At 32.2% G+C, this 25,549-nt stretch overlaps 2 protein-coding genes across 5 annotated transcripts in view; one reads left to right on the forward strand and one right to left on the reverse strand.

Annotated features, from left to right (window-relative positions):
- Window positions 1-25,549, reverse strand: part of LOC114342278 (nitrilase and fragile histidine triad fusion protein NitFhit) — a 368,011-nt gene that overhangs the window by 131,862 nt on the left and 210,600 nt on the right. The window lies entirely within an intron of this gene.
- LOC114334793 (zinc finger protein 227-like) overlaps window positions 11,712-25,549 on the forward strand; it is a 56,403-nt gene continuing 42,565 nt past the window's right edge. For 2 of the 4 annotated variants that reach the window (XM_050654315.1, XM_050654313.1), the window contains exon 1: window positions 18,930-19,242. Coding sequence is in view for 2 of the 4 variants with exons in the window: in XM_050654313.1 (XP_050510270.1) it covers window positions 19,062-19,242 (181 nt within the window). In the remaining 2 variants the exon portion in view is untranslated. Of the gene's footprint in view, window positions 11,906-18,929; window positions 19,243-25,549 lie in introns of those variants that run through there. The other 2 variants (XM_050654314.1, XM_050654316.1) reach the window with 2 other exon arrangements.

Consider the following 25,549-nt stretch of genomic DNA (forward strand, 5'->3'; position numbering starts at 1 on the left):
TTGTCCCAAACAGACTAACAGAACTCGATTCTGATTCATTTGGGATATTTTTAGAATGGCGGACATGTAAACTAGAAGGATTATCAGAAGAACCAGAGGTAGGCTCAGTACTAGTGGAGGGAAATGGAACATTCTCATTAGGCCGAGTAGTATTTGGCTTATGCAACTTGGAATGGTGCCTAGCTTTGCACACAACACAAGAAAATTTTGACGGACAATTGGATACTCGATGCTTTGAAGAAAAACAATTTAAACATAAATTACTTTCCTTCACTAATTTAAATCTGGATTCAAATGGTAGCCCTAAAAAGTGCTTACAGTCTTTAATTAAATGTGGGCCTTTTTTACAAACAACACAATCTATGGAGGAATACGTATTCTGTTCTTGCAAATGAAACGATTTGTTCGGTTTTTGAAACGAAAAATTATTTTTGGAATTCCTTGATCTATCATTTTTAATAAGAGATTTACTACGTTGGCGTAAAAATTTCAATAAATCATCATAAGCGGGTAAATCATTAATATTTCTTATTAAATCAAATGAATCTATGGTATCTTGTGGTAATTTTAACATAGCTAAATAAGTTAAAATATGATCATCTAAATTATCGAGATTTAATCGTTTTAGTGCAGAAACATTAGTATCAAACTTTTCCAAAAATATTTCCAAATATGATGGATTATTAGATTGCAAACCGCGAAAATTAACAATTCGATCCATATAGAGATTAAACAAATATTTTTTATCATTATATCTTTCAACAAGCATATTCCAAATAATGTCATAATTATTAGGAATGGGTTCTATTGAGCTACAGCTTTTCAAGGCTTTCCCGGAAATACAACTCAACAAATACTGTAGCTTATCGGACTTGGGATATTCTATTTTGTTATGAACAAATTGTTTGAAATTTTCATAGAAAACAGGCCACAGAGATATATCTTCACCATCAAACTTAACTAATTCAAATTTGGGCATTTTAATAGTAGAATTATTAGTACTATTGGGATTATTACTCAAAACAGCAGGTTTATTTATTAATAATGAAGCTATATATTCAATATTGGAGTAGAGATCATAAAATGCATCTAAATGCGTATGGTATGCAACGCCAGCATCTGGCTCCATCTCTTGTTTTAATATAACGATATCTTGAACAATTTCCTCATATTCTGATAGAGTTTTTTCGAAAGTACTATATCTAACTGCAAAGTTACGCATTTTTGAGGCATTTTCTGGATCTTTTTCTAAGGCCGACCCGGCATCGTAACATAATTGAGCCCTACGAAAGATAGTTTCACGTTTAGAGCATAATCGCTCCAATTTTAGTTCGTTTTGACTTTTAGGCATGTTTAATAATAAATATTGAAATTCTTTCAAAAAATTATCAATGATGAAGAAATAAAATGGAACAAAACCCAAAATATGTCAAGAATAGTAGTTAGGTGTATATATTTTTTCAACAATTACTAAAATTTTATTAAACTAAATCCAAACAAATTATTTTTAGGTTTGCAAAATATCCAAATCAAATATATTTACTTAATCAAAATCGATTTCACTAAGCGATGGGTTCAGAAGCAAAAACACGAATTCAATGTTCCAACTATAGTCGACCGAAGAACAAGGTTTTTCGATACACGACAAAAAAAGGGTACACTACGATTTAATTAGATTTTAACACGACAAATATACTATACCGATTACAATTATAATTTTAAATAAATTTATCCAATGCGAAAAATACGATAGATCAGATCTTGAACCGGCAAAGCAACAACGAAATTGATTCAAGACGATCCGGCTCGAAGGACCAAACTTATGGGGTGGCGATTGGGCTATGCTGGTCTATTACGCAATCGAATTTAAAGCGGACTGTATGGAAATAATAACAAAAAAATTCTTACCTTATTTTAACTGGTAGGTCGAGAAGTCTTCAGTTATTAGTAAGGTGAAGGAAGGAGGGAGAAAGGGTTAATTTATTTTTTACTATAACTGAAACCGGCGTTTTTTGGCGACACTTGATAACTACAGGAAACGACTTAACAATTCAATTTGTTCTTACTTACTGACGACCACGACTAGTTAGTACTAACGAAAGGTAATTAAAGAGAAAACAAAAAATTTAGTACAATATCTGGGCAAGAAAATAGGCCAGGTACTTCGAATGAAATAAATTTAATGAGGCCAAAACAAAGTATATTTTTTAGACATTCCCTGGATATAGTCACTGATGTGACATACCTCCGATTTGTTTTTTCATGAGTTTTGTAAGAGAGACTAAAAACTTTTTTTATGGTCACCTCCTGTTTTCATATATTTTTTGACATGTTTTGTAGTAAATTCAACTATCTATTTACTACAAGACATGTCAAAATTTACATGTGAAAGCAGGAGATGATCCTAAAAATGGTTTTTCGTCTCCTACAAAATTCATGAAAAATCAGATAGGAGAATTTGTACATTACAATTCTCTGATGTTTGGGAAAAAGGGCTTAAGTGAGAAATGCACATCGATAATGTTTTGATGATTTCTGGACCAGAAAAATCGGCTCTTTTTATTGGTACATACAGTTTACGTCTACAACAGTTTTTTGCTGGTCCAGAAATCATCAAAACATTAGCAATGTGCAATTCTGACTTACGCCCTTTTTGCCAAACATAAAAAAAACAATCTGGTCATAACTGACCAATGAGCAATTTTAATTTAACCTAAATTACTACTGTTTCTTAAAATGAAGAGCTTACCCGATAGCGTCTCTTATCTAATCTAACAAGATCGTGCACTATTCTAACATACACAGCCACATCACGCACTATGCTCTGCTTTTCACTATCACCTATCACTCAAACTAGTTCAAAAGGCTTTGTCCTCTTCAATCTTCTAGTTTGCCCAGTAGTATCGAGGAGCTGGATTTCCACAATATTCTTGTACTTATTTAAGTTGTTTGTCGGGATTCCTGCTATCTTCTTGATGATTATATCCAGGTTCCATTCCTAGGTCTTAATATTTGTTTATAAAGTAATAACTTATTATGCATGGACAATGTTGAGTTTCTTCCAATTAGCCAATACACTTTTTATATCTTTATTTTGGTTATATCTGGTTTTTTGTAGACCACTTTCAGCTGATTCTAAAAAAAAATTAAATGAACGGTAATTTTTCTATTCTTTACAATTAAAAATCAAAATATTTACAGGTAATACATGCATAAATGATTCGTTTCATAAAGAAAATTGAAAACGGATTTTATAATACTTACATAATTGTTTAAGAGATCCAGCCAGAGCCAAAACTGTACTAAACAGTACAGTTGAGTACAGCAAAAAAAGCCACTAATTTCCATTTTTCACCCCCTTATCGATGCATTTTTTTCCAATCAAAATTTTTACTAAATTTTTAGGTTATCTTATGATGAAAATGAAATAATTGATGACTTGATGACCAATGACCACGCGACGCTACATATGTAGATACTCGCGCGGCAAATTTGAAAATGAACGCAAATTGAATAGTAAATGGCCTCTCTTTAGAGTATGGAAAATTTTACCCCTCCAGGAGGACATTGTACTCTTTTCATAGAATATCTTGTGGTAACTTTCCAGCCATAATTTAATCAGATGTTCACGGAATAGAACTTTGATAGTAGAATTCCTGGAATGTTTTGTTGTTAGGGGAAACTTTTATTTTATTTATTCTTGAATATTTCCTGTTGTTAAACATTGTAACCAATAATTTACAAATAAGATTTTCATTACATTACATGAAATCAAAAACATGTTTTGGATATTAAACTATATAGGTAGTTTATAATTGTAATAATTTAATATACAATTTTGAATTAAGATTTAATCTTTTCGATTTAAACTACAGTAAAACTTGTGTTACCGGCCCCCTGCCAACACCGGCCACCTGTACTAACGGCCAGTTTAAAAATTCCCCACACTAATTACAGTAAAACCTGTCAGTAACGGCCGCTAAAAATGAAAAAGCTATTGGCCGATATAGAAAGGTGACCGGTATTGCCAGTTTTTGTAGTCTAGATATAATTGGTTTGGGGAATTTTTAAACTGGCCGTTAGTACAGGTGGCCAGTAACACAGGTTGTACTGTATATCTAGGCTACAAAAACTTTCAATAAAGACCACTTTTCTATATCGGCCAATAGTTCTTTCATTTTAGTGGCCGTTAGTGACAGGTTTGACTGTATTTCATTAACGTAAAGTTAACGCAAGTTAATATTTTATTGAATTATTTTGCTATTTGATCCCGTAATTGGTATAATGTGTCCAATATAAGCGTTCATAAAACGTCCGTATTTCGTCCAGTATGGACGTCCAAAGGACGTTCAACGTCGGACGTCCAAAGGACGTCCATATTTATTCCGTCCGAAGGACGTCCAACGTCGGACGTCCAAAGGACGTCCATATTTATTCCTTCCGAAGGACGTCCAACATGGGACGTAAAAAGGACGTCCGTTTATAGTCCATGGACGTTAGGACCAAAAATGGACCTATTTTGGACGTCCAAAGGACGTCGTGTGCTATTAGGGACATGTCCATTTTCAATAAAAAATCTCTAATAGTTTTCGATATATTGGAAAAAATCACTTCATCTTGTAACTTCAAATGAGTGATAAAGGCACAGAGACTTAGATGGCGAGGGCACATTGAAAGGATGCCAAACACGAGGACTCCAAAAAGGGTACTAAACTACACTACAGCTTCAAGAAAGAGAAGAGGAAGGCCGAAAAATAGATGGAAGCAAGAGGTCGAAAAAGATTTGGAAAGAATGGTGCTACAGGGTCAGAAAAGAAAAATGAATAACAGGAAGGAATGAAGAAAAATCACATATCAAGCCAGAGAAGATCTCAGTACATAAAGAAACGTGAAAATGAAGAAAAAAAAAACAAACTTTTCAAGCCATGGGCCTCTAAGGCCCTTAGTGCTATTATATATATATATAATATATAACATCAAAGGGCTGTAACTTTTCTTGTGTGCACATTTGTACTAAGGTAAGTTAGGTCCAATCAAACTATTTTTGGTCCCAGAATATGTGATTAAATTTATGACCTGTATTTTTGTTACACCCTGTATATATCTACATACTTCGTCTAATTTACTAACTGTTGCGCGTCATCCGCGTCGTAGCCTGTGACGTCGCATGATACCAACACGAAATATTTAGGCGGTAGGTGTGTTCTTTTTTAGAATCACTTTGCCGAGTACACTGGAATTACAGCCACTAGACATATTTTATTATATACGCGTAGAAATAATATTTGAAGATTTCTATTAATGTTAACCTAAAGAAATACACAATAATATGTTTCATTTAATTTGAATAAATGGATTATAAAGCGTTTTTATGAAGCAGATTTGTTCGGATCACACTGTAACTGTAATCGAACGAAGGTGACATTTTAGAATAAATTGGTAACATTTATTTGACAGTTGCGGTGATGACACTTCATATTTGTTTATATTCTTTACTATAAGTATCTGTTTTATTTATTATATTTACTGTTTTTATTATTTACTTTACTATAAAAAGATCCTCTACTATAAAAATATAAATTTCACCTAATTTTATAACGACTTGGAATAATCGAGGTATCTGACAACTTTTTTAGTTGTTATTGTAGACATACTTATACAAAGAAACCTACCGGCTTTTTGCCAAGAGTTGCCGTTTTTTAATTATTAACAATGCAGTGCAAAAACGCTTGCACTGCAAATCTTAAAAGATTATAACTTAATTCTTGTTCTCTATTTCTTAAGTTTTTACTTATTTACATTGAATATTAATTTGTTTTGTTGTATAATCCACGTTTACAATAATTATGTGATAAATTTGATTTAAAATGGATTCAGGATCTTTTTATACTTTGGCAACTATGTCAACTTAGATCTCTGGCGTAGATAATGACGTGCAACGGTAAGTAAATTAGATGGACTGTAGGTTATATTTGGTTCTTGGGACATCAAAGTATATTTTTTAGACATTCCCTGGATATAGTCACGGATGTGACATATCTCCGATTTGTTTTTCATGAGTTTTGTAAGAGAGACTAAAAACTTTTTTTATAGTCACCTCCTGTTTTCATATATTTTTTGACATGTTTTGTAGTAAATTCAACTATCTATTTACTACAAAACATGTCAAAATTTACATGTGAAAGCAGATGATCCTAAAAATGGTTTTTCGTCTCCTACAAAATTCATGAAAAAGCAGATAGGAGAATTATTGTACATTACAATTCTCTGATGTTTGGGAAAAAGGGCTTAAGTCAGAATTGCACATCGATAATGTTTTGATGATTTCTACAGTACTGTAGTAGATTCTACTGTACATACAGTTTACATCTACAACAGTTTTTTTCTGGTCCAGAAATCATCAAAACATTATCAATGTGCAATTCTGACTTAAGCCCTTTTTGCCAAACATAAAAAAACAATCTGGTCATAACTGACCAATGAGCAATTTTAATTTAACCTAAATTACTACTGTTTCTTAAAATGAAGAGCTTACCCCATAGCGTCTCTTATCTAATCTAACAAGATCGTGCACTATTCTAACATACACAGGCACAGCACACAAGCACTATGCTCCGTTTTTCACTATCACCTATCACTCAAACTAGTTCAAAAGGCTTTGTCCTCTTCAATCTTCTAGTTTGCCCAGTAGTATCGAGGAGCTGGATTTCCTCAATATTCTTGAACTTATGAAGTTGTTGCTCGTGACTTATTCCTGCTATCTTCTTGAAATTTGTTGATAAAGTAATAACTTATTATGCATGGACAATGTGGACTTTCTTCCAACTAGCCAATACACTTTTATATCTCTCTTTTGCCTTTCATAGCCACAAGGCTATACATTTCCTCCTTGGTTTTTTTTGTAGACCACTTTCAGCCGATTCTAAAAAAAAATTAAAAAGAACGGTAATTTTTCTATTCTTTACAATTAAAAATCAAAAGAAATAGGTACTATTTACAGGTAATAATATGCATGCATAAATGATTCGTTTCATAAAAAATAAAGAAAATTGAAAACGGATTTTATAATACTTACAAAATTGTTTAAACAAGAGATCCAGCCAGAGCCCAGAGCAAAAACTAGCAGACAGTACAGCAAAAAAGCCACTAATTTCCATTTCCCACACCCCCTTCCCACATAACAATTTCATGTTCTTAGTAGATTCATAGAACATACTTTTCAGAAAAAGTATATACTTAGAATATGCGTAATTACCATTGCGAATGTGCAGAGCATATACTGAGTATATACTACATTACAGTACTTAAACGTTCTATGTATATACTTAGAATGTACTACCGCACTTTTTGTCAGTATATACCAAGAACATACTTTTTAGAAGATTCTAAGGAGGTGCTATAAACCTTCTATTTATATACTTAGAATGTACTATCGCACATATTTTTAGTATATGGGAAGAATATTCCAAGGAAGTGCTATATACCTTCTAGTTATATACTTAGAATGTACTATCGCACATGTTTTTAGTATATGGGAAGAATATTCCAAGGAAGTGCTATATACCTTCTATGTATATATACTTAAAATGTACTATCGCACATATTTTTAGTATATGGGAAGAATATTCCAAGGATGTGCTGTATTTCTCAGAAGTACCTATGTTTTCAACATCACCCAATCTCATCCTATAGGTTCTACCAAAGAATACTAACACACCCACTGGGTGTGTTAGTATTCTTTGGTTCTACTATTCTACATTACATTCTATTACATATTCTAATTGCATATGAGAATGTAGCTATTACATTCTACAATATTACGTAAAAAGTAAGTATAAAATATATAAACTTTAGTTAGTTATATAGGTACCTATGTATAATAAATATTATATGGGTAAGTAGCCTATATATAAAATATAAGTAATATATTTAGTTATTATTTGCACATCAAAATAAAAATGCTGCTTATATAATTATATAATAGCCAAATATATATAATACCTATGTATGTAAATTATTAAATTTATAGATATCTATATACATTATACATACTTTTACTTACTAGGTATTTAGGAAATATTGAAGTACCAATATGAATTTATTATTTTCAAACTGCTTTTTATGTTCTTAAAAATGTTTTAGTCCTTGTAGCTAGAAATACTTGGTCCTACCTAACAGCGTAGACATAAATGCATAGCTGTACTTGTACTGCAAACTATTTTCATATTTTGCTCTTTTGTTACCTACCCCCTTCCCTTGTGCAGGTATAAAATGCAATGCAAGGGTCAGAATGACAATGAATGGCCGTTTCCGGATTCCCGAAAATTATAGGTAAAAATACTTAAGGCCCCGTCTCACCATCAAATAATTGACAGTTATTTGATCAAACTTGACAGTCAAACTTGACTAGTGACACAAACTATACATACTAACTGTCACTTTGTGTCACTAACTGTCAAGTTTGATCAAATAACTGTCAATTATTTGATGGTGAGACGGGGCCTTTATGGTATGTCGCTCCGAGCGTTAACAAAGTGTCAAAGCATAATCGACCGACCTGCTCATGGTGGCGGTTTTTTGAAATTTTATAAGGACGCTTTGTGTATGTTTAAATGAGATATTTAAAAAAAAATGCCTTGTCACGCTATTGATACTATGTATTAACATAAACAGAAAATAAAAACGCACTTAATCTGATATAAATTCTTCACTTTCCAATATTGATTATCAGTTTGATTTTGTATATATAACCTCACTATCGCAGTTTATGTCAATAAATCTTTATTAACGAAAAAGAAAATATTTTTGTTGCAGTATAAATTACAGTATAAATTAATAACTAATGAATTCTAACAATTGTATTCGGTTATTATCACTACAAAATAAAATATTCAAGTTTAACAAAATAATCCCATAAGACTCAATGTTAAAACGTCCTTACAAAATCTGACAGCGTGTCACGTGACTGTAAGTAGAGGGGAGACGCACGGAGCCATGGGAGCAATTTTACGACCTGCAACCAATTTTGTCTTAATGGGACGTTAAATTTAAGGACAAAATTGGTTCACAATAAGCCTTAACCAAGCACTACGTCTGTTTTTCCTATGGACCAACGTTGCTGCTAACAAGTCATATAATCTGATGACCAACCGACATCGGGAATAACGACGTCAATTATTAGGATAAGGTTTGACGTTAAGCTGACGTCGCTCTTAACCTATCTGTACTATAAGTGCAATTAAGTGGCATACATCAACGACTACTCAACGTCGGGAATTACAACGTATTTTTTAGGATAGATGCTAACGTTCACAGGACGTTGGTGTTTTATCGAGTATGGTAGACATATTTTTCGGGAAGACGACAACGACAATCCAACGTTGAGAATACCAACGTTAATTATTAGGTTAAGGTTTAACGTTAAGCTGACGTCGGGTATAACCTCTATACTACAATGTAATTTACTGGAAGACATTTAACGACTGCTCAACGTCGGGGATTACAGAGTATTTATTAGTATCGAACCCAACGTTCAGAAGACGTCGGGTGTTTTCTCAGTAGGTATATGGTAGATTGCTGCGTGTACTTGCGGGAAGGTGAGAACGACAATACAACGTAGGTAATAACAACGTAATACTTAAGTAAAGTTGTATACGTTAACCTGACGTCAAAGTTTTTTTTATAAGATACCTGTAATTTACTAAAAAACGTCGACGACTATCCAACGTCGTAAAGTAAATTTTCGACAATTGGTTGTTTAGTTTCCAACTACAAAACGACGTAAAAATTTGCTGATTAGGGCCTATCTGACTTGACTTGTCGATTGACTTCTGAGGCATCCATATTATTATGTTGATAGATTTCAGTAGTTTTTCAGTAGTGGAGTTAAAATCAGTAGGTCTACTGAAAAATCAGTAGACCTGGTAACCACACCCGCATAATTGAATGCTCACTGACAGCCTGTGAGTTATTAACATTACAAACCTTATGTAGGTACTGATAATTAAATCTCGGATTATAGGCAAAATGCCTTTTTTTGCCTATTATAATTGTTTTTTGCACTTTTTGCCTTTTTTCGTAAATTCCGCCTATTTGTGCCTTTTTTAAAATTTCATGGTACTACCCATGATATTATTCTATTACTAAACCATTCTATAATAAAATTTTGGGTCAATAATAAAATATCAATGGTTTGTTTATATAACAGATTTCTAGGAAAATGTACCTGATCGAGACTTGAGGGTTAACTATTTGGAAATCCCTAAGCTTTACTAGTTTATTATCAGTTGTACAGTCGGTTACTGTATCAGAGTTTAGTCACAAATTGCTATATCCTAGTTTAGTTTTGTTGCGTATACCGAAAAGCAAAGAACACGTTTTAAAACGTTTTAGACATTTGTGTGAAAAGATGACATCTAAATTAAGGCTATGGATCGCACCTTATTCGGAACTTTCTCTAGAAGGAGATGGAGCATTTTGTAAACCATGCGGCAAATCGGTAAGTTTTATTTTTTCTCTTTTTTTCTCGTCCCACAACATAACTAAATTCTAAAGCGGTTTTAGAATTCTAATTATTTTTTTTAAATTCTCAGATTTCAAGTAGAAAAAAGTACTTTATTGACCAGCATTGTGGAACCCCACTTCATAAACGTAATTTGGAAAAATTAAATTCCTCAAGTTAGCCCAAATATCTCTGCGGGATAGTTTAAGCAGTTCAAAAAAAAAGGAGGAAGACGCATTTAAATTTGATTTATGCCAGATGATGATTGCATCCAACCCTAATAGCACACGACGTCCTTTGGACGTCCAAAATAGGTCCATTTTTGGTCCTTACGTCCATGGACTATAAACGGACGTCCTTTGGACGTCCCATGTTGGACGTCCTTCGGAAGGAATAAATATGGACGTCCGACGTTGGACGTCCTTCGGACGGAATAAATATGGACGTCCTTTGGACGTCCGATGTTGAACGTCCTTTGGACGTCCATACTGGACGAAATACGGACGTTTTATGAACGCTTATATATTTTATATTGGACACATTATTACGGGATCAAATAGCAAAATAATTCAATAAAATATTAACTTACGCGTTAACTTTACGTTAATGAAATACAGTCAACCCTGTCAGTAACGGCCACTAAAATGAAAGAACTATTGGCTGATATAGAAAGGTGGCCGTTATTGCCAGTTTTTGTAGTCTAGATATACAGTAAAACTTGTGTTACTGGCCACCTGATAAAATCGGCCACCTGTACTAACGGCCAGTTTAAAAATTCCCCAAACCAATTATATCTAGACTACAAAAACTGGCAATACCGGTCACCTTTCTATATCGGCCAATAGCTTTTTCATTTTTAGTGGCCGTTACTGACAGGTTTTACTGTAATTGGTTTGGGGAATTTTTAAACTGGCCGTTAGTACAGGTGGCCGATGTTTGCAGGGGGCCGGTAACACAGGTTTTACTGTAGTTTAAATCGAAAAGATTAAATCTTAATTCAAAATTGTATATACAATTATTACAATTATAAACTATATATAGTTTAATATCCAAAACATGTTTTTGATTTTATGTAATGTAATGAAAATCTTATTTGTAAATTATTGGTTACAAATGTTTAACAATAGGAAATATTCAAGAATAAATAAAATAAAAGTTTAATCCTAACAACACAAAACATTCCAGGAATGTAGGTACTACCTGAAAAATCAAGTGTATCAAAAATGGAAGTCAAAGAAGAAATTACCGAGGAAACGTTTAAAATAGAGATAGAGTATAATGATTTGGATGGCGATGGTTTTAAATGTGAAGTTCAGGAGTCTAGTAGGGAAAGTACTCATGGTCCATATGATTCTTTAGACTTTGAAACAAAACCATTTGAAGAAAACCAAAAATCTGAAAAAGGTTAGTAACAAAATATTTAGTAGTAGAAGTCCTTAGTATAAATAAGAATAACTTTTTGGTTTTTTGTTGAGTTGAATGTGTTGTAGCATTAACATATACAAAGAATTGAGTATAGGGCTTTTAATTGACTCTTGTTTGTTTTGAGCATCTGTCATAATAATATGTTGTATAATCTATATGTTGTAGTCAAAGCCCGAATTTCAGGCACTCCTAGGTTTGACTAGGAAATCCTCAGGTCTGACTGACGGTCTTAGTCAAAGCCCGAATTAAATTACAGTTTCGGCCTTTGACTAGTCAAACCTAGGAGAGACTAAGTTGGTCAGGCAAAGGTCGAAATTTAATTTTATGAAATCGGGGTTTGACTAGTCAAACCCCGATCAGCTATTGAAATGTAATTTGTTAGAGAGGGTTTAAAAAAACGTCATTTTTTAACTTTAATGTTTATTATTTTAATACTGTCGTAATTAAAATAAAAAATAGTATTTATTATCACATTTTCAGGCATTATTGCATTTAGAGTTGCACAATACGTTAGACCTTTTACACTTGCATAATTTTGAAGAGCATTTCTTATTGCAGTAGCATTTTATAAAACCTTGTCCTCCAAATTTAGAATATTTCGTACTGATTCCTCTTAGAGACAGCTGAACGTCTGGAACATCTTCGAAATTAAGAAAATTCTCTTTGATTTCTCTTATCTGATTTTTTGAAAAAAGTGTGTTTATTGTTCCGTATTTCGTACCAACTCTATATAAACCGTCAATTGTTTTATCTTGTATGATACCCAAAATATTTTGAGCATTTCCTTTGGCTCTATCAAAGCTGGGGATAGGTATTGTTATAGTTTTTTCGATCGAAATTGGAGTACATTTTTTTCACTTAATTGTTTCATAGCGTTAGCCTGGGCATGAAGACATTCAATTACTTTCCTTTGTTTACTTTAATCTTTTCTGTCTGTACACAACGCATGCATATAACTTTTCTTTCAAAACCTTCATAGTATGCACCAAGTGTGCTGTCAGAGAGGACAACATGTATCACCGTGACAGCACAATTGGTGCATACTATGAAGGTTTTCAAATAAAAGTTCCATGCATGCGGTGTGCACAGACAGAAGAGACTAAAATAAATAAATGAAAGGAGATTGAAGGTCTTCATGTCCAGGCTAATGCTAATGCCCAAACCAATTATATCTAGACTACAAAAACTGGCAATACCGGTCACCTTTCTATATCGGCCAATAGCTTTTTCATTTTTAGTGGCCGTTACTGACAGGTTTTACTGTAATTGGTTTGGGGAATTTTTAAACTGGCCGTTAGTACAGGTGGCCGATGTTTGCAGGGGGCCGGTAACACAGGTTTTACTGTAGTTTAAATCGAAAAGATTAAATCTTAATTCAAAATTGTATATACAATTATTACAATTATAAACTATATATAGTTTAATATCCAAAACATGTTTTTGATTTTATGTAATGTAATGAAAATCTTATTTGTAAATTATTGGTTACAAATGTTTAACAATAGGAAATATTCAAGAATAAATAAAATAAAAGTTTAATCCTAACAACACAAAACATTCCAGGAATGTAGGTACTACCGTTCTATTCCGTGAACATCTATCTGACAAATTATGGGTGGAAAGTTACCACAAGATATTCTATGAACATAGTACAATGTCTTCCTGGAGGGGTAAAATTTTCCATTACAAGATTTTAAGAGAGGCCATTTACTATTCAATTTGCGTTCATTTTCAAATTTGCCGCGCGAGTATCTATGTAGCGTCGCGTGGTCATTGGCATTCATTGGTCATCACATTTCATATATTTATTTCATTTTCATGGATAACCGATAACCTAAAAATTTAGTAAAAATTTTGATTGGAAAAAAATGCATCGATAACTGTCGATAACCCACATAACAATGATGTTCGCATCATGTTCTAAGCATATCCTACCAACATTCGTCGAAGTATATCCTTTTTAGTATATGCGTAGTACAAGCATAGCATGTACCATAAAAAACATTCTAAATTTCATGTTCTTTGCATGTGCCTCAAAGAATATTCTTGCACCGAATATACTGAGCACATTCGGGTACGTAGTATCTCGGAATGTTCGTAAAAGTTTATTCTTAGAATATACCTTAATCGAATATTCTTAAGTATATGCAAAAGTATATGCTTAACACATACTTGTATATACTTTTAAAATATCTTAAAAAGAATATACTGTATGTACCTATAGGGAGAAGAATAATGTTAGCCTATAAATTATCAACTTCGCGTTAAGAATAATTATTAATAAAATGTATGTATTTTGGTAGGTACTACTGAACTATCTAATTCATTTTTTTTTAAACCGTTTTAATTGTATGGTAAAAAGTTTAAAACTTAATTCTATTGAAGAAAAATGAGAAATTCTCGTTTCGTTTTCAGTTGAAATGAATATACCATTTTGATTTGAGTTTATACCCAAGAAGCAATTGGACGTAATATTACGACGTCTTAACGTTGGATTAAATGCCCCAACGTTAATACGCGACGTTGCGACGACGGTCAGAAAACCGCTATTTGCACCTAAGTGGGGAATAGAAATACGGGTTGCCTCGACGTCCCCCTCTCGACTTCTCAGCTCGAGATATTTTATCGTCAAATTACGTTGGTTTTTTAGGACTTTGGTCTTGTAAAGTAATAGTATAATATTCTCTACCACAGAAGTACGGCCGACCCAAGTAGCAATTTGTCGACGCGACAACGTTATCTACCGCGTGGCAACGTTTTCTTACAACGTTGTTATTGCCTAGAAGACGACCCTATTCTGCACTGATTTGGTGGACGATTTTTGAGTTGTCTTAACGTTGCCTAGGCAACCTCCTGTTTAAGCAACATCGTTTCGTACGCGTTGCATAAGACAACTGAAGCGACTATAAAAAGCACCTGCGCGTGCAATGGTTGCTCAAGGAGTCAGACTAGTTATGTTTTTTTACCTATATTTTTAACACCTGTATGGTGAATGCGAAAACCAAAAAGTAAACTGTTTTGACATCGTATTCGGTATTTAAATTTAAATAAATAAATAAAAGACTTATTACCTGATGTGAAATTTATAAACGCATCTCAGATTACCGTCAAATATGGATATTTCACCTTTAAAAAACACACACGCTCCTTTTTTTATGACATTTTTGACAAAAAATATGCAAATTTAAAAAATCAAATTTTAATATAATAGTCAAAATTTATGTTAAAGATGTTCAGTATAAATTTAATGTATTTATGGTGCTTTTAAAGATATCAGAAAATGCCTGCATTTTTTATATTCTGTGTTTTCATTTTCTTTACATCCCAAAAATCTCAAGTAAAACCAAAATGGCGCATTAAACAATATTACCAATATTACTAAAAAAATACCTTATCACCAACCTTAGACGATAAGACAACTTAGAAGTCCAATCGCCAACCAAACCACAACCAAACCCGGCTGCGCCGACTATCAAAACCATTTTAGAACGCACCCTCTTATTGGGTGACAGAGGTCATGTGACCAGTGTCAAAATTGTATCATTCTCATTAACAGCGTTGCCACATTTAGTAGATTTCTACTTTTTTGGCAGATTTTTGATATTTTTTTTAAAAATTCTATAGTTTATTTTTTAACCAGGAGGAGTAAACTTAAAAGGCAGATTCACGCCTAAGAAAGTCACTAGAATAATAACCAAATACATCTTCTTTTTTGGTTGATCATGTCGGCCCTCAACGGTAATCCATGAATATTATATTATATTAATACGTCGCTAAAGAGTTCTAAAAACGACTGCTTTTTATATAAAAGCAGACTAACAATCTCAAAATTTAAGGAATAACACAGATAACACAAAAAATCGCCGGTATATCTTAACTAACCTATGAAATTCTACTAGGGTCAAAATTTGATAAATGTCATTAGTGTCAAAATTTTATAAGAGTGGAGTAAACTTGCCTGCAGTTGGACCAATTACAAACAAGCATTACAGCGCGGTAAATTTGAATCACTCCTCTTGGTTAAAAACAAACCATTAGTAGGCAATATTTTTTAGTAGATTTTTGGTATATTTCAACAGAATTTGATCCATTTTTTTCGAATCATGAGGAAACTATAATAAGTATTTTTGAAAAATTTAAACACAGAATGAAAGACTGCATTATTTAGAAAAACCAAAACGTTTCTTTTGAACGAGATATTTGGAATTAAAAGTCACACTAAATTTTTTCTTTTTTTCACCCCTGTAACTTATTAAAATAAACATTATAGAAGTTTTCAGGGCCTTTCGGTCCTCGGTAATAACGTAATCTTTCTTTGTGCGTTTAAATTTTTCAAAAATACTTATTAGTTTTCTAAGGATTCGCAAAAAATGAAAGCATTTAAAATACATTGAACATTTTAACAGACGACATTTTGCGCCTATCCCCTTAAGTTAGCTGTTGTTTTTATTATAAAAAATCCCAAATATATCCCAAAAATCCTTAAGTATATTTTAGTTTTTGATTTAGTAGATTTTAGCTAAAAAATGGTAATTACCAGTTGGTGGTTTGGAATAATTAGGTTTCCAATTTTGTGGAATTCCTCTTGGGACATTTAGGACGGATGTGCATATCACTGTATTACTGTATATTTACATGGCCTAAAAAGAATCTACTGATTTTGTGAAAACAAAACTACTGAAAGAGTAAAAACTGACCTGGCAACCCTGTCTACGAAAGCTGATACAAAGATTAGGTTATCAAATCTCAAATCTACTGATAAAACAATGGAATGGAAACCAGCTATTAAAAAAACAAATAAACAGGTTGTTAAATAAATCGAAAATTTCCATCAAAATAAAATATATAATAATAAGAAAAAATAAGGTTATAAAGTAAATTCTTTTTCTCCTAGTTGCCGCAAACGTGTCACACCTCTAGAACAACACAAGGGTCGTGACGTGACAGATAACTACTCAACTACAACTACAGAGTCGGCCAGGGCGTAAATTAGTTTAGCATTATAACATTTTTAACTCGTTGTGATTGTTGAAAAAACTGAACCACACTGAACTGTGATATTATGTAGTTGTCACAATCATTGTGACACAATGGTAATAAATTAGTTGCCCGTATAACTAAAGGTTGTAACATCGTAATGTCAGTCGGGGTAGGGGACGTTGGCCGAAACAACTGAAAATGCTCTCAGGCAACGTTGTATACAGTGCATTTGTTTGTACTGACAACCAATGCGTCGAAAAATTGCTACTTGGGCGGTGTAAGTCAATTCTCCCTAAAAATGACTTATTGAAGTTTAACACACATTATATTATATAGTTATATAATATTATTATTTCCTTGTTTGTATTATATTTCTGCAACTACATTCAGAAACATCTTTAGACCTATATCATTACACCGATTGGCTTCTGAGGCATCTATATATTGACCGTTATTAACAGGTAAATCTCTATGAAATCGGCTTTAAAAATATGAGATTATTTGGCCGCATCCGTATTATAAAGATGGCCGTAATAGCAGGTCATAAATAAGGAAGTCTTCATATACTCGGTTTGGAGAATTTTGAAACTGGCCGTTAGTACAGGCACAGAATAAATAACCACATGGTTATTTATTCTGTGGTACAGGTGTCCGATTTTTACAGGTGACCGGTAACACAGGTTTTACTGTATCTACATGGCCTAAAAATAGGGTTATCATACGTCCGGACAGTGGGACAGTCCAGATTTGAAAGACATGTCCGGATTGGCGTCTGCGGATATGAGAAATGTCCGGATTTTTTTCTTTACCAAAACAAATGGAAACCACTTGGCCCAACGGTGGGAAATTTCATTCTGCGCAGCACCTAGTTAAGTGCTGTATGTTAAAGCATAGGTAGGGTTACCATAATTTATTAAGGCCAAATCCGGACAGGGGTAGTCCAAAAGGGGTTGTAGAAAATGTTAAATAAGAATGTGACTGTGTTGCTACCTCTACATTGTACCTACATATGCGAAATGCTTAGTTTGTACTGGGCCCAGGGATAGGATGTTCTTCATCTGTTCTTCTTTCGTACTTTTCAGAAGACATAATTTTTCTCAAAAGTGGCTTGTCATTTTTTATTTTGTCATGGAATTCGGAACATTACATTACATAATTTGCTTTAATATTGAGAAGCTCCTTTATAACAGGCAGAGATAATCCTCCTCTTTCAGCAGTCCATACAAAATTCATCATCGAAAAGATACGTTCAGTGGGAGCCGAAGTACCAGGCAGACAAAATATGAATTCTCCTATTTTAAAAATATTCGTAAAGGAAACGTTGCTTTTAGAAAATGCTTCAAATATTTCTTGCCATTTGTCATGAGTGTTTGGGGTTTCTTCTTTAGGTAGTAAAGTCCATTTAGGTTTCAGCTTTTTTAGACATTGGAGAAGTGACAAGCGCTCATCAAATAATTCATCCACATCGACAGAATTCGGTACAACGCTGACTATAGTTAAAGCGCTCTCTTTCATCTCTTTCCAGGTAGGATCACCTTGTAGCCTGAACCGTTTGATTTAGCACAGAATGAAATTTCCCACCGTTGGGCCAAGTGTTTTCCATTTTTTTAATAAAGAAAGAAGAAACAAATCCGGACGCCAATCCGGACATGTCTTTCAAATCCGGACTGTCCGGACGAAATCCGGAAGTATGGTAACCCTAAGCATAGGTGTAAATGTATTTTAATTTTAAACTGGCAGAGATTTTCGATGTTAGTTGCATATTGTAGCGAAACAGCTGTACTTTTAATTGTGCCATGGTCCATATTATGCATTTCGCATATATGTACAATGTAGATGTAGCAACACAGTAAAATTCCGATTTTATGTTTTCTACAACTCCTTGGACTACCCCTGTCCGGATTTGGCATTAATAAATTATCTACTGATTTCTACCGATTTTTTGAAAGCAAAACTACTGAAAAAGTAAAAACTGACCTGGCAACCCTGACCGGTTGAAAAAATTTAAAAACCGTCGCCACGTGTCACGTCAACAAAATAAAAGTTATTAATGTCATTCTTATTTCCTTGATATAATTCATAGTGATTTGAAGTGATTTCCACTTTTTGGGTGTAAAATTGGAATAGTACATACATAAAATCAAGTGTATCAAAAATGGAAGTCAAAGAAGAAATTACCGAGGAAACGTTTAAAATAGAGATAGAGTATAATGATTTGGATGGCGATGGTTTTAAATGTGAAGTTCAGGAGTCTAGTAGGGAAAGTACTCATGGTCCATATGATTCTTTAGACTTTGAAACAAAACCATTTGAAGAAAACCAAAAATCTGAAAAAGGTTAGTAACAAAATATTTAGTAGTAGAAGTCCTTAGTATAAATAAAAATAACTTTTTGGTTTTTTGTTGAGTTGAATGTGTTGTAGCATTAACATATACAAAGAATTGAGTATAGGGCTTTTAATTGACTCTTGTTTGTTTTGAGCATCTGTCATAATAATATGTTGTATAATCTATATGTTGTAGTCAAAGCCCGAATTTCAGGCACTCCTAGGTTTGACTAGGAAATCCTCAGGTCTGACTGACGGTCTTAGTCAAAGCCCGAATTAAATTACAGTTTCGGCCTTTGACTAGTCAAACCTAGGAGAGACTAAGTTGGTCAGGCAAAGGTCGAAATTTAATTTTATGAAATCGGGGTTTGACTAGTCAAACCCCGATCAGCTATTGAAATGTAATTTGTTAGAGAGGGTTTAAAAAAACGTCATTTTTTAACTTTAATGTTTATTATTTTAATACTGTCGTAATTAAAATAAAAAATAGTATTTATTATCACATTTTCAGGCATTATTGCATTTAGAGTTGCACAATACGTTAGACCTTTTACACTTGCATAATTTTGAAGAGCATTTCTTATTGCAGTAGCATTTTATAAAACCTTGTCCTCCAAATTTAGAATATTTCGTACTGATTCCTCTTAGAGACAGCTGAACGTCTGGAACATCTTCGAAATTAAGAAAATTCTCTTTGATTTCTCTTATCTGATTTTTTGAAAAAAGTGTGTTTATTGTTCCGTATTTCGTACCAACTCTATATAAACCGTCAATTGTTTTATCTTGTATGATACCCAAAATATTTTGAGCATTTCCTTTGGCTCTATCAAAGCTGGGGATAGGTATTGTTATAGTTTTTTCGATCGAAATTGGAGTACATTTTTTTCACTTAATTGTTTCATAGCGTTAGCCTGGGCATGAAGACATTCAATTACTTTCCTTTGTTTACTTTAATCTTTTCTGTCTGTACACAACGCATGCATATAACTTTTCTTTCAAAACCTTCATAGTATGCACCAAGTGTGCTGTCAGAGAGGACAACATGTATCACCGTGACAGCACAATTGGTGCATACTATGAAGGTTTTCAAATAAAAGTTCCATGCATGCGGTGTGCACAGACAGAAGAGACTAAAATAAATAAATGAAAGGAGATTGAAGGTCTTCATGTCCAGGCTAATGCTATGAAACAATTAAGTGAAAAAAAATGTCTTTCGATCGGATAAAATGTAACAATATCTCTCCCCAGCTTTGATAGAGCCAGAGGAGATGCTCGAAATATTTTGGGTATCATACAAGATAAAACAATTGACGGTTTATATAGAGTTGGTACGATATACGGAACAATAAACACACTTTTTCCAAGAAATCAAATAAGATGATGCAAAGAGAAAATCTCTAAGAGAGATTAGTACAAAAGATTCTAAATTTGGAAAACAAGGCTTTATAAAATGCTACTGTAATCAGAAATGGTCTTCAAAATTATGTAAGTGTAAAAGGTCTAACATATTGTGCAACTCTAAATTCCATAATGCCTCAACATGTGTGAATAAACACTATTTTTTTATTTTAATTATGACAATATAAAAATAATAAACATTAAAGTTAAAAAAATGACGTTTTATTAAACCCACTCTAACAAATTACATTTTAATAGCTGATCGGGGTTTGACTAGTCAAACCCCGATTTCATAAAATTAAATTTCGACCTTTGCCTGACCAACTTAGTCTCTCCTAGGTTTGACTAGTCAAAGGCCGAAACTGTAATTTATTTCGAGCTTTGACTAAGACCGTCAGTCAGACCTGAGGATTGCCTAGTCAAACCTAGGAGTGCCTGAAATTCGGGCTTTGACTATAACATATATACTAAGGATATCCACAGTTTTCACTGTATTCCTTCACTCAACCGTTCTCTCCAGCTCTTTCTGTCGTGCCAGTCCCCTTCATGTAGACTTCATCTTTGGAAGATCTTCGGGGTCTGCCTCTCTTCCTTGTTGCAACGATTTTGGTCTGCTCCTCTGACATGTCCGTATCAGGTTAATCTCTTCTTTTCAATGTAGTCTATTATGTCTGAGTTCACTCCCAGTATTCTCTTAATCCCTATATTATTATTGTCCTATTAGTCGAGGAAATGAAGCTGAAAAAATGGCAAAACCTCGCAATTTTTTCGTCCAGCATCTATTAGTACAAAAATTTGGGATTAGGCTCATTATACAATCTAGTTCATTTTCTATATTGAGCCATTGTACGCTTTTGGTTTTTTAAGGGTGAAAACTACCCCTAATTGTAAAAAATTATAAAATAACATTTTAAACTTTAATATTGTCAACATTTGGTTCTTATTAGTTACATAATGATTGTTTTATGCTTGAAGATATACTATCATAATATTTCAACCCTTAAAACCACCCTTGTTGGAGCTATACAGGGTGATCGATTAGTAGGGTAAAGCTCAATAGCTCCGCTATAGTAATAGATAGCAATAAAAGTTAAAAACAAAAATTTTAGCCACCTTTGAGCTTCACATTACAAAATTAGGGGCAACATTAAATTGGAGGGTCCGAGAAGTTAGCTACAGATATAAGTAAATGAAGGCATGACAGTGTTGCCATGTGTTTTTAGGATAAATCAGAAAAGAGCATGTCGTGATATATTTTTATTAATTTATTTATTAACATGGAAAACATTAACTATGTAGATAAAATAACGAGAAAAATTTTTTAATTTCTCTAATTAAAAAGTGTAAAATAAGTAAAATTCTGCTGTTTTAAGATTTTATTACTATATACTATTAGTTTATTATTATCTATATAAAAGTAAGCTTTGTATAAATAATAAGGTCGCCAATACAATAATTATTACAGATTATCTAGTAATATTATTACATATCATCTTTTCACCTGAATTTGAAACGCCATCGAAAAAACTCTAAATATTGATTAAAGATAGAAATATTAAGGGCCAGTTGTTCGAACGCTAATCAAAAATGATCATTATCAAATATTTAATTACTGTCACAACTGTCAATGTCAACTTTGATTGGGTTGCTGAAAACATAATTATTGATTAAAATTATGAAATTAGTTAATCAATTATGTTAATAATTGTTATGTGAATTGATTAACTAATCTCATAATTATAATCAATTATGTTTTCAGCAACCCAACCAAAGTTGACATTGACAGTTGTGACAGTAATTAAATATTTGATAGTGATCATTGTTGATTATAGTGTTCGAACAACCGGCCCTTAATATAATGTAAATAATAACAGACTCCAGAATATATGCAACTGAAAACACAGATATACAAGTCCACAAAAAAATTAAAAAGCTGTGATAATAACAGGCTCCAGAATATATGCAACTGAAAATACAGATATACAAGTCCACAGTACTATTAGGAAAACTAATTTGTCTAAAATGGAAGTTGTAGCTATTTATATGGGTAAAAGGACTATAAGTTTTTCACATGATACAATATCGTTGTAGGCATTTTAATATTTTAAAAAATACAAAATAAACACAAAAATAGCGTACTGACGAAGTGAACACCTTTCAGTAACTAAGAGCATTTCAGTATTCAGGTACATTAATTCCAAATAATAAAATAATAAAACGAAATATAATAAAATACAAAGAAAGTCATAAAATGTATATCTGCGGAATATCTGTGCAATCTGGCAAACACAAATTTAAACGTTCTGACTCTGTTGCCAAATCTCTCCAGGAATCTATCAGGGCAATTGCCACAAAAAAATTTCTAATAATTAACTGCAATTAATATCTAAACAAACAACAAATATTTATTCGTTCGTGTTTTACATAAATTAAAAAATATCAAAATCCATAGAATAATGTAAAAAGGTACTTTTCGAAGCTTTCTCTGTATATTTGAAGCATGCAACATATTATAAATTATATACATTATAATCACATGGCAACACTGTCAAACTTCAATTCAACGTTCTATGAAAATCTAATGTGGCTAACTTCTCGGACCCTCCAACTTAATGAAGTCCCAAAATTAGTTAGAATGTTACAGGGTGTTCAATAACACAGTGGCAGACCTAACTTATGTTTTTTTTAAATGGAACACCCTATATTTCATTTTATATTCGAAATCCTGTTAACTTCTCCATCACAAAAATATAAAGGTTTGTAATGTTATACAGGGTATTTACAAAGTTATAACCAATGTTTTATGAAAATCGTAATAAGTTCAACTCCCTGTATAAATAAAAATAAGCACAACAGCAATGGTTTATTAATGCCATATTTTTTTTACTCATTGTCAAAATTTTTAAGAATTATTGATATTGCTAATTTTCTTTATATCAAATACAGGGTGAGTCAAAATGCAAGTACATTATTTTCTCAGTAATGTTAAATGGAATACCCTGTATTTTATATCAATATTGAAAAGTAACATTAACGTACTTTAATTTTTATATAACATTCCCTAAGCCCAAATTTATTAGTTTTCGAGATATTTTCATTTTTCAGAGTAAATTATTTTAGGTGTTTAAATTTATCTAAATTTTAAGTAAGCCATGAGTGAATTGACAATTGAAGATTACCGATTATCAATCCGGTAATCAATATAACACTGTAGCAAATAAAGAAATAAAAATAATTTATTAGTAATACATTTTACAAACAAAAACACAACCACTACATGCAACATTTTTGAAACAATTTAATACTATCTTTTTATGTAAATGCAACAAATAAACAAAGAAAATTAGTAATAAATTTTACAAAAAAACACACAAACACAAAATACAATATTTTGTGAAGACAATTAAACACTACTTTTGTATGTAAATGTAACAATGTAACAAATAAAGAACGAAACATAATTTATCAGTAACACATTTTGCAAAAATTAGAAGCTACTTTTAATAAAATATTTTTAATATTTAATTACATAAGGTGTTCAAAATTATCTCCTAACACATTTATGTACGCGTAAAAACGATCATTGAATGAGCTACTTACTCTACGGAGCATTTGTAAATTAACACATCGAAATACACTTTGTATTCTATTTTTCATCTCATCCCTTGTTGTTGGAGGTGTTTTATAAACTTCATTATTAACGTAACCCCAAAAAAATCAGTCCAGTTTATTAAATTCTGGTGATTTGGGTGGCCACGCTACTGGTCCATTGAAAAATGAAAATATCTCGAAAACTAATAAATTTAGATATAGGGAATGTTATCTAAAAATTAAAGTACGGTAATGGTACTTTTCAATAGTGGTATAAAATACAGGGTGTTCCATTTAAAATTACTGAGAAAATAATGTACTTGCGTTTTGACTCACCCTGTATTTGATATAAAGAAAATTAGCAATATCGACCATTCTTGAAAATTTTGACAATACGTTAAAAAATATGGCATTAATAAACCATTGTTGTTTTGCTTATTTTTATTTATACAGGGAGTTGAACTTGTTACGATTTTCATATAAAATTGGTTATAACTTTGTAAATACCCTGTATAATATAACAAACCTTTATATTTTTGTGATGAAGAAGTTAACAGGATTTCGAATTTAAAATAAAATATAGGGTGTTCCATTTAAAAAAACATAAGTTTGATCTGCCACTGTGTTATCGAACACCCTGTAACATTCTAACTAATTTTGTAATGTGAAGCTCAAAGGTGGCTAAAATTTTTGTTATTAACTTTTATTGCTATCTATTACTATAGCGGAGCTATTGAGCTTTACCCTACTAATCAATCACCCTGTATATAAAGAATTTACTTGTCCTCAAAGAATAATTTCGGTTTGCATCGATTTACATAAAAATTTGGGATTAGGATCATCTCACCCTGTACTTCATATTCTATATCATGCTTAAGGGCGTTGATTATTTTTAGGGGTGTAAACTATCCCTTATTGTCAAAAATTATATAAAAACATTGTAAACTTTAATATGGGTAAAATTTGGTTTTGATTTGTTAAAAAATGATTGTTTTATACTTTAGGATATAATATCATAATGTTTTAACCCTTAAAAACCACCCTTAATAACATTACAGTTTTTATAAGTAGATATTTTAATAGATGTATACAGAAAAAAAGTAGAATTAAAGAATTACAAAAACATTTATTTACACAGAAATACGAATTTACAAATAGGTATGTACAAATACAAATACAAATAGTTTTTTAGTCATCTTCCAGTATACGAACTGGTTCTGTGTTATTATACATACATTGGAAATTATCCATAAGCGGACTATCTGAATTTTTCGAAAAAAAAATCGTTTTATAATCATAGCTCCTTCATTTTTGGCGATAAAAAGTTT

The sequence above is a fragment of the Diabrotica virgifera genome, chromosome 6 (assembly GCF_917563875.1).
Source record: "Diabrotica virgifera virgifera chromosome 6, PGI_DIABVI_V3a".
In the NCBI taxonomy this organism is placed as follows: domain Eukaryota; kingdom Metazoa; phylum Arthropoda; class Insecta; order Coleoptera; family Chrysomelidae; genus Diabrotica; species Diabrotica virgifera.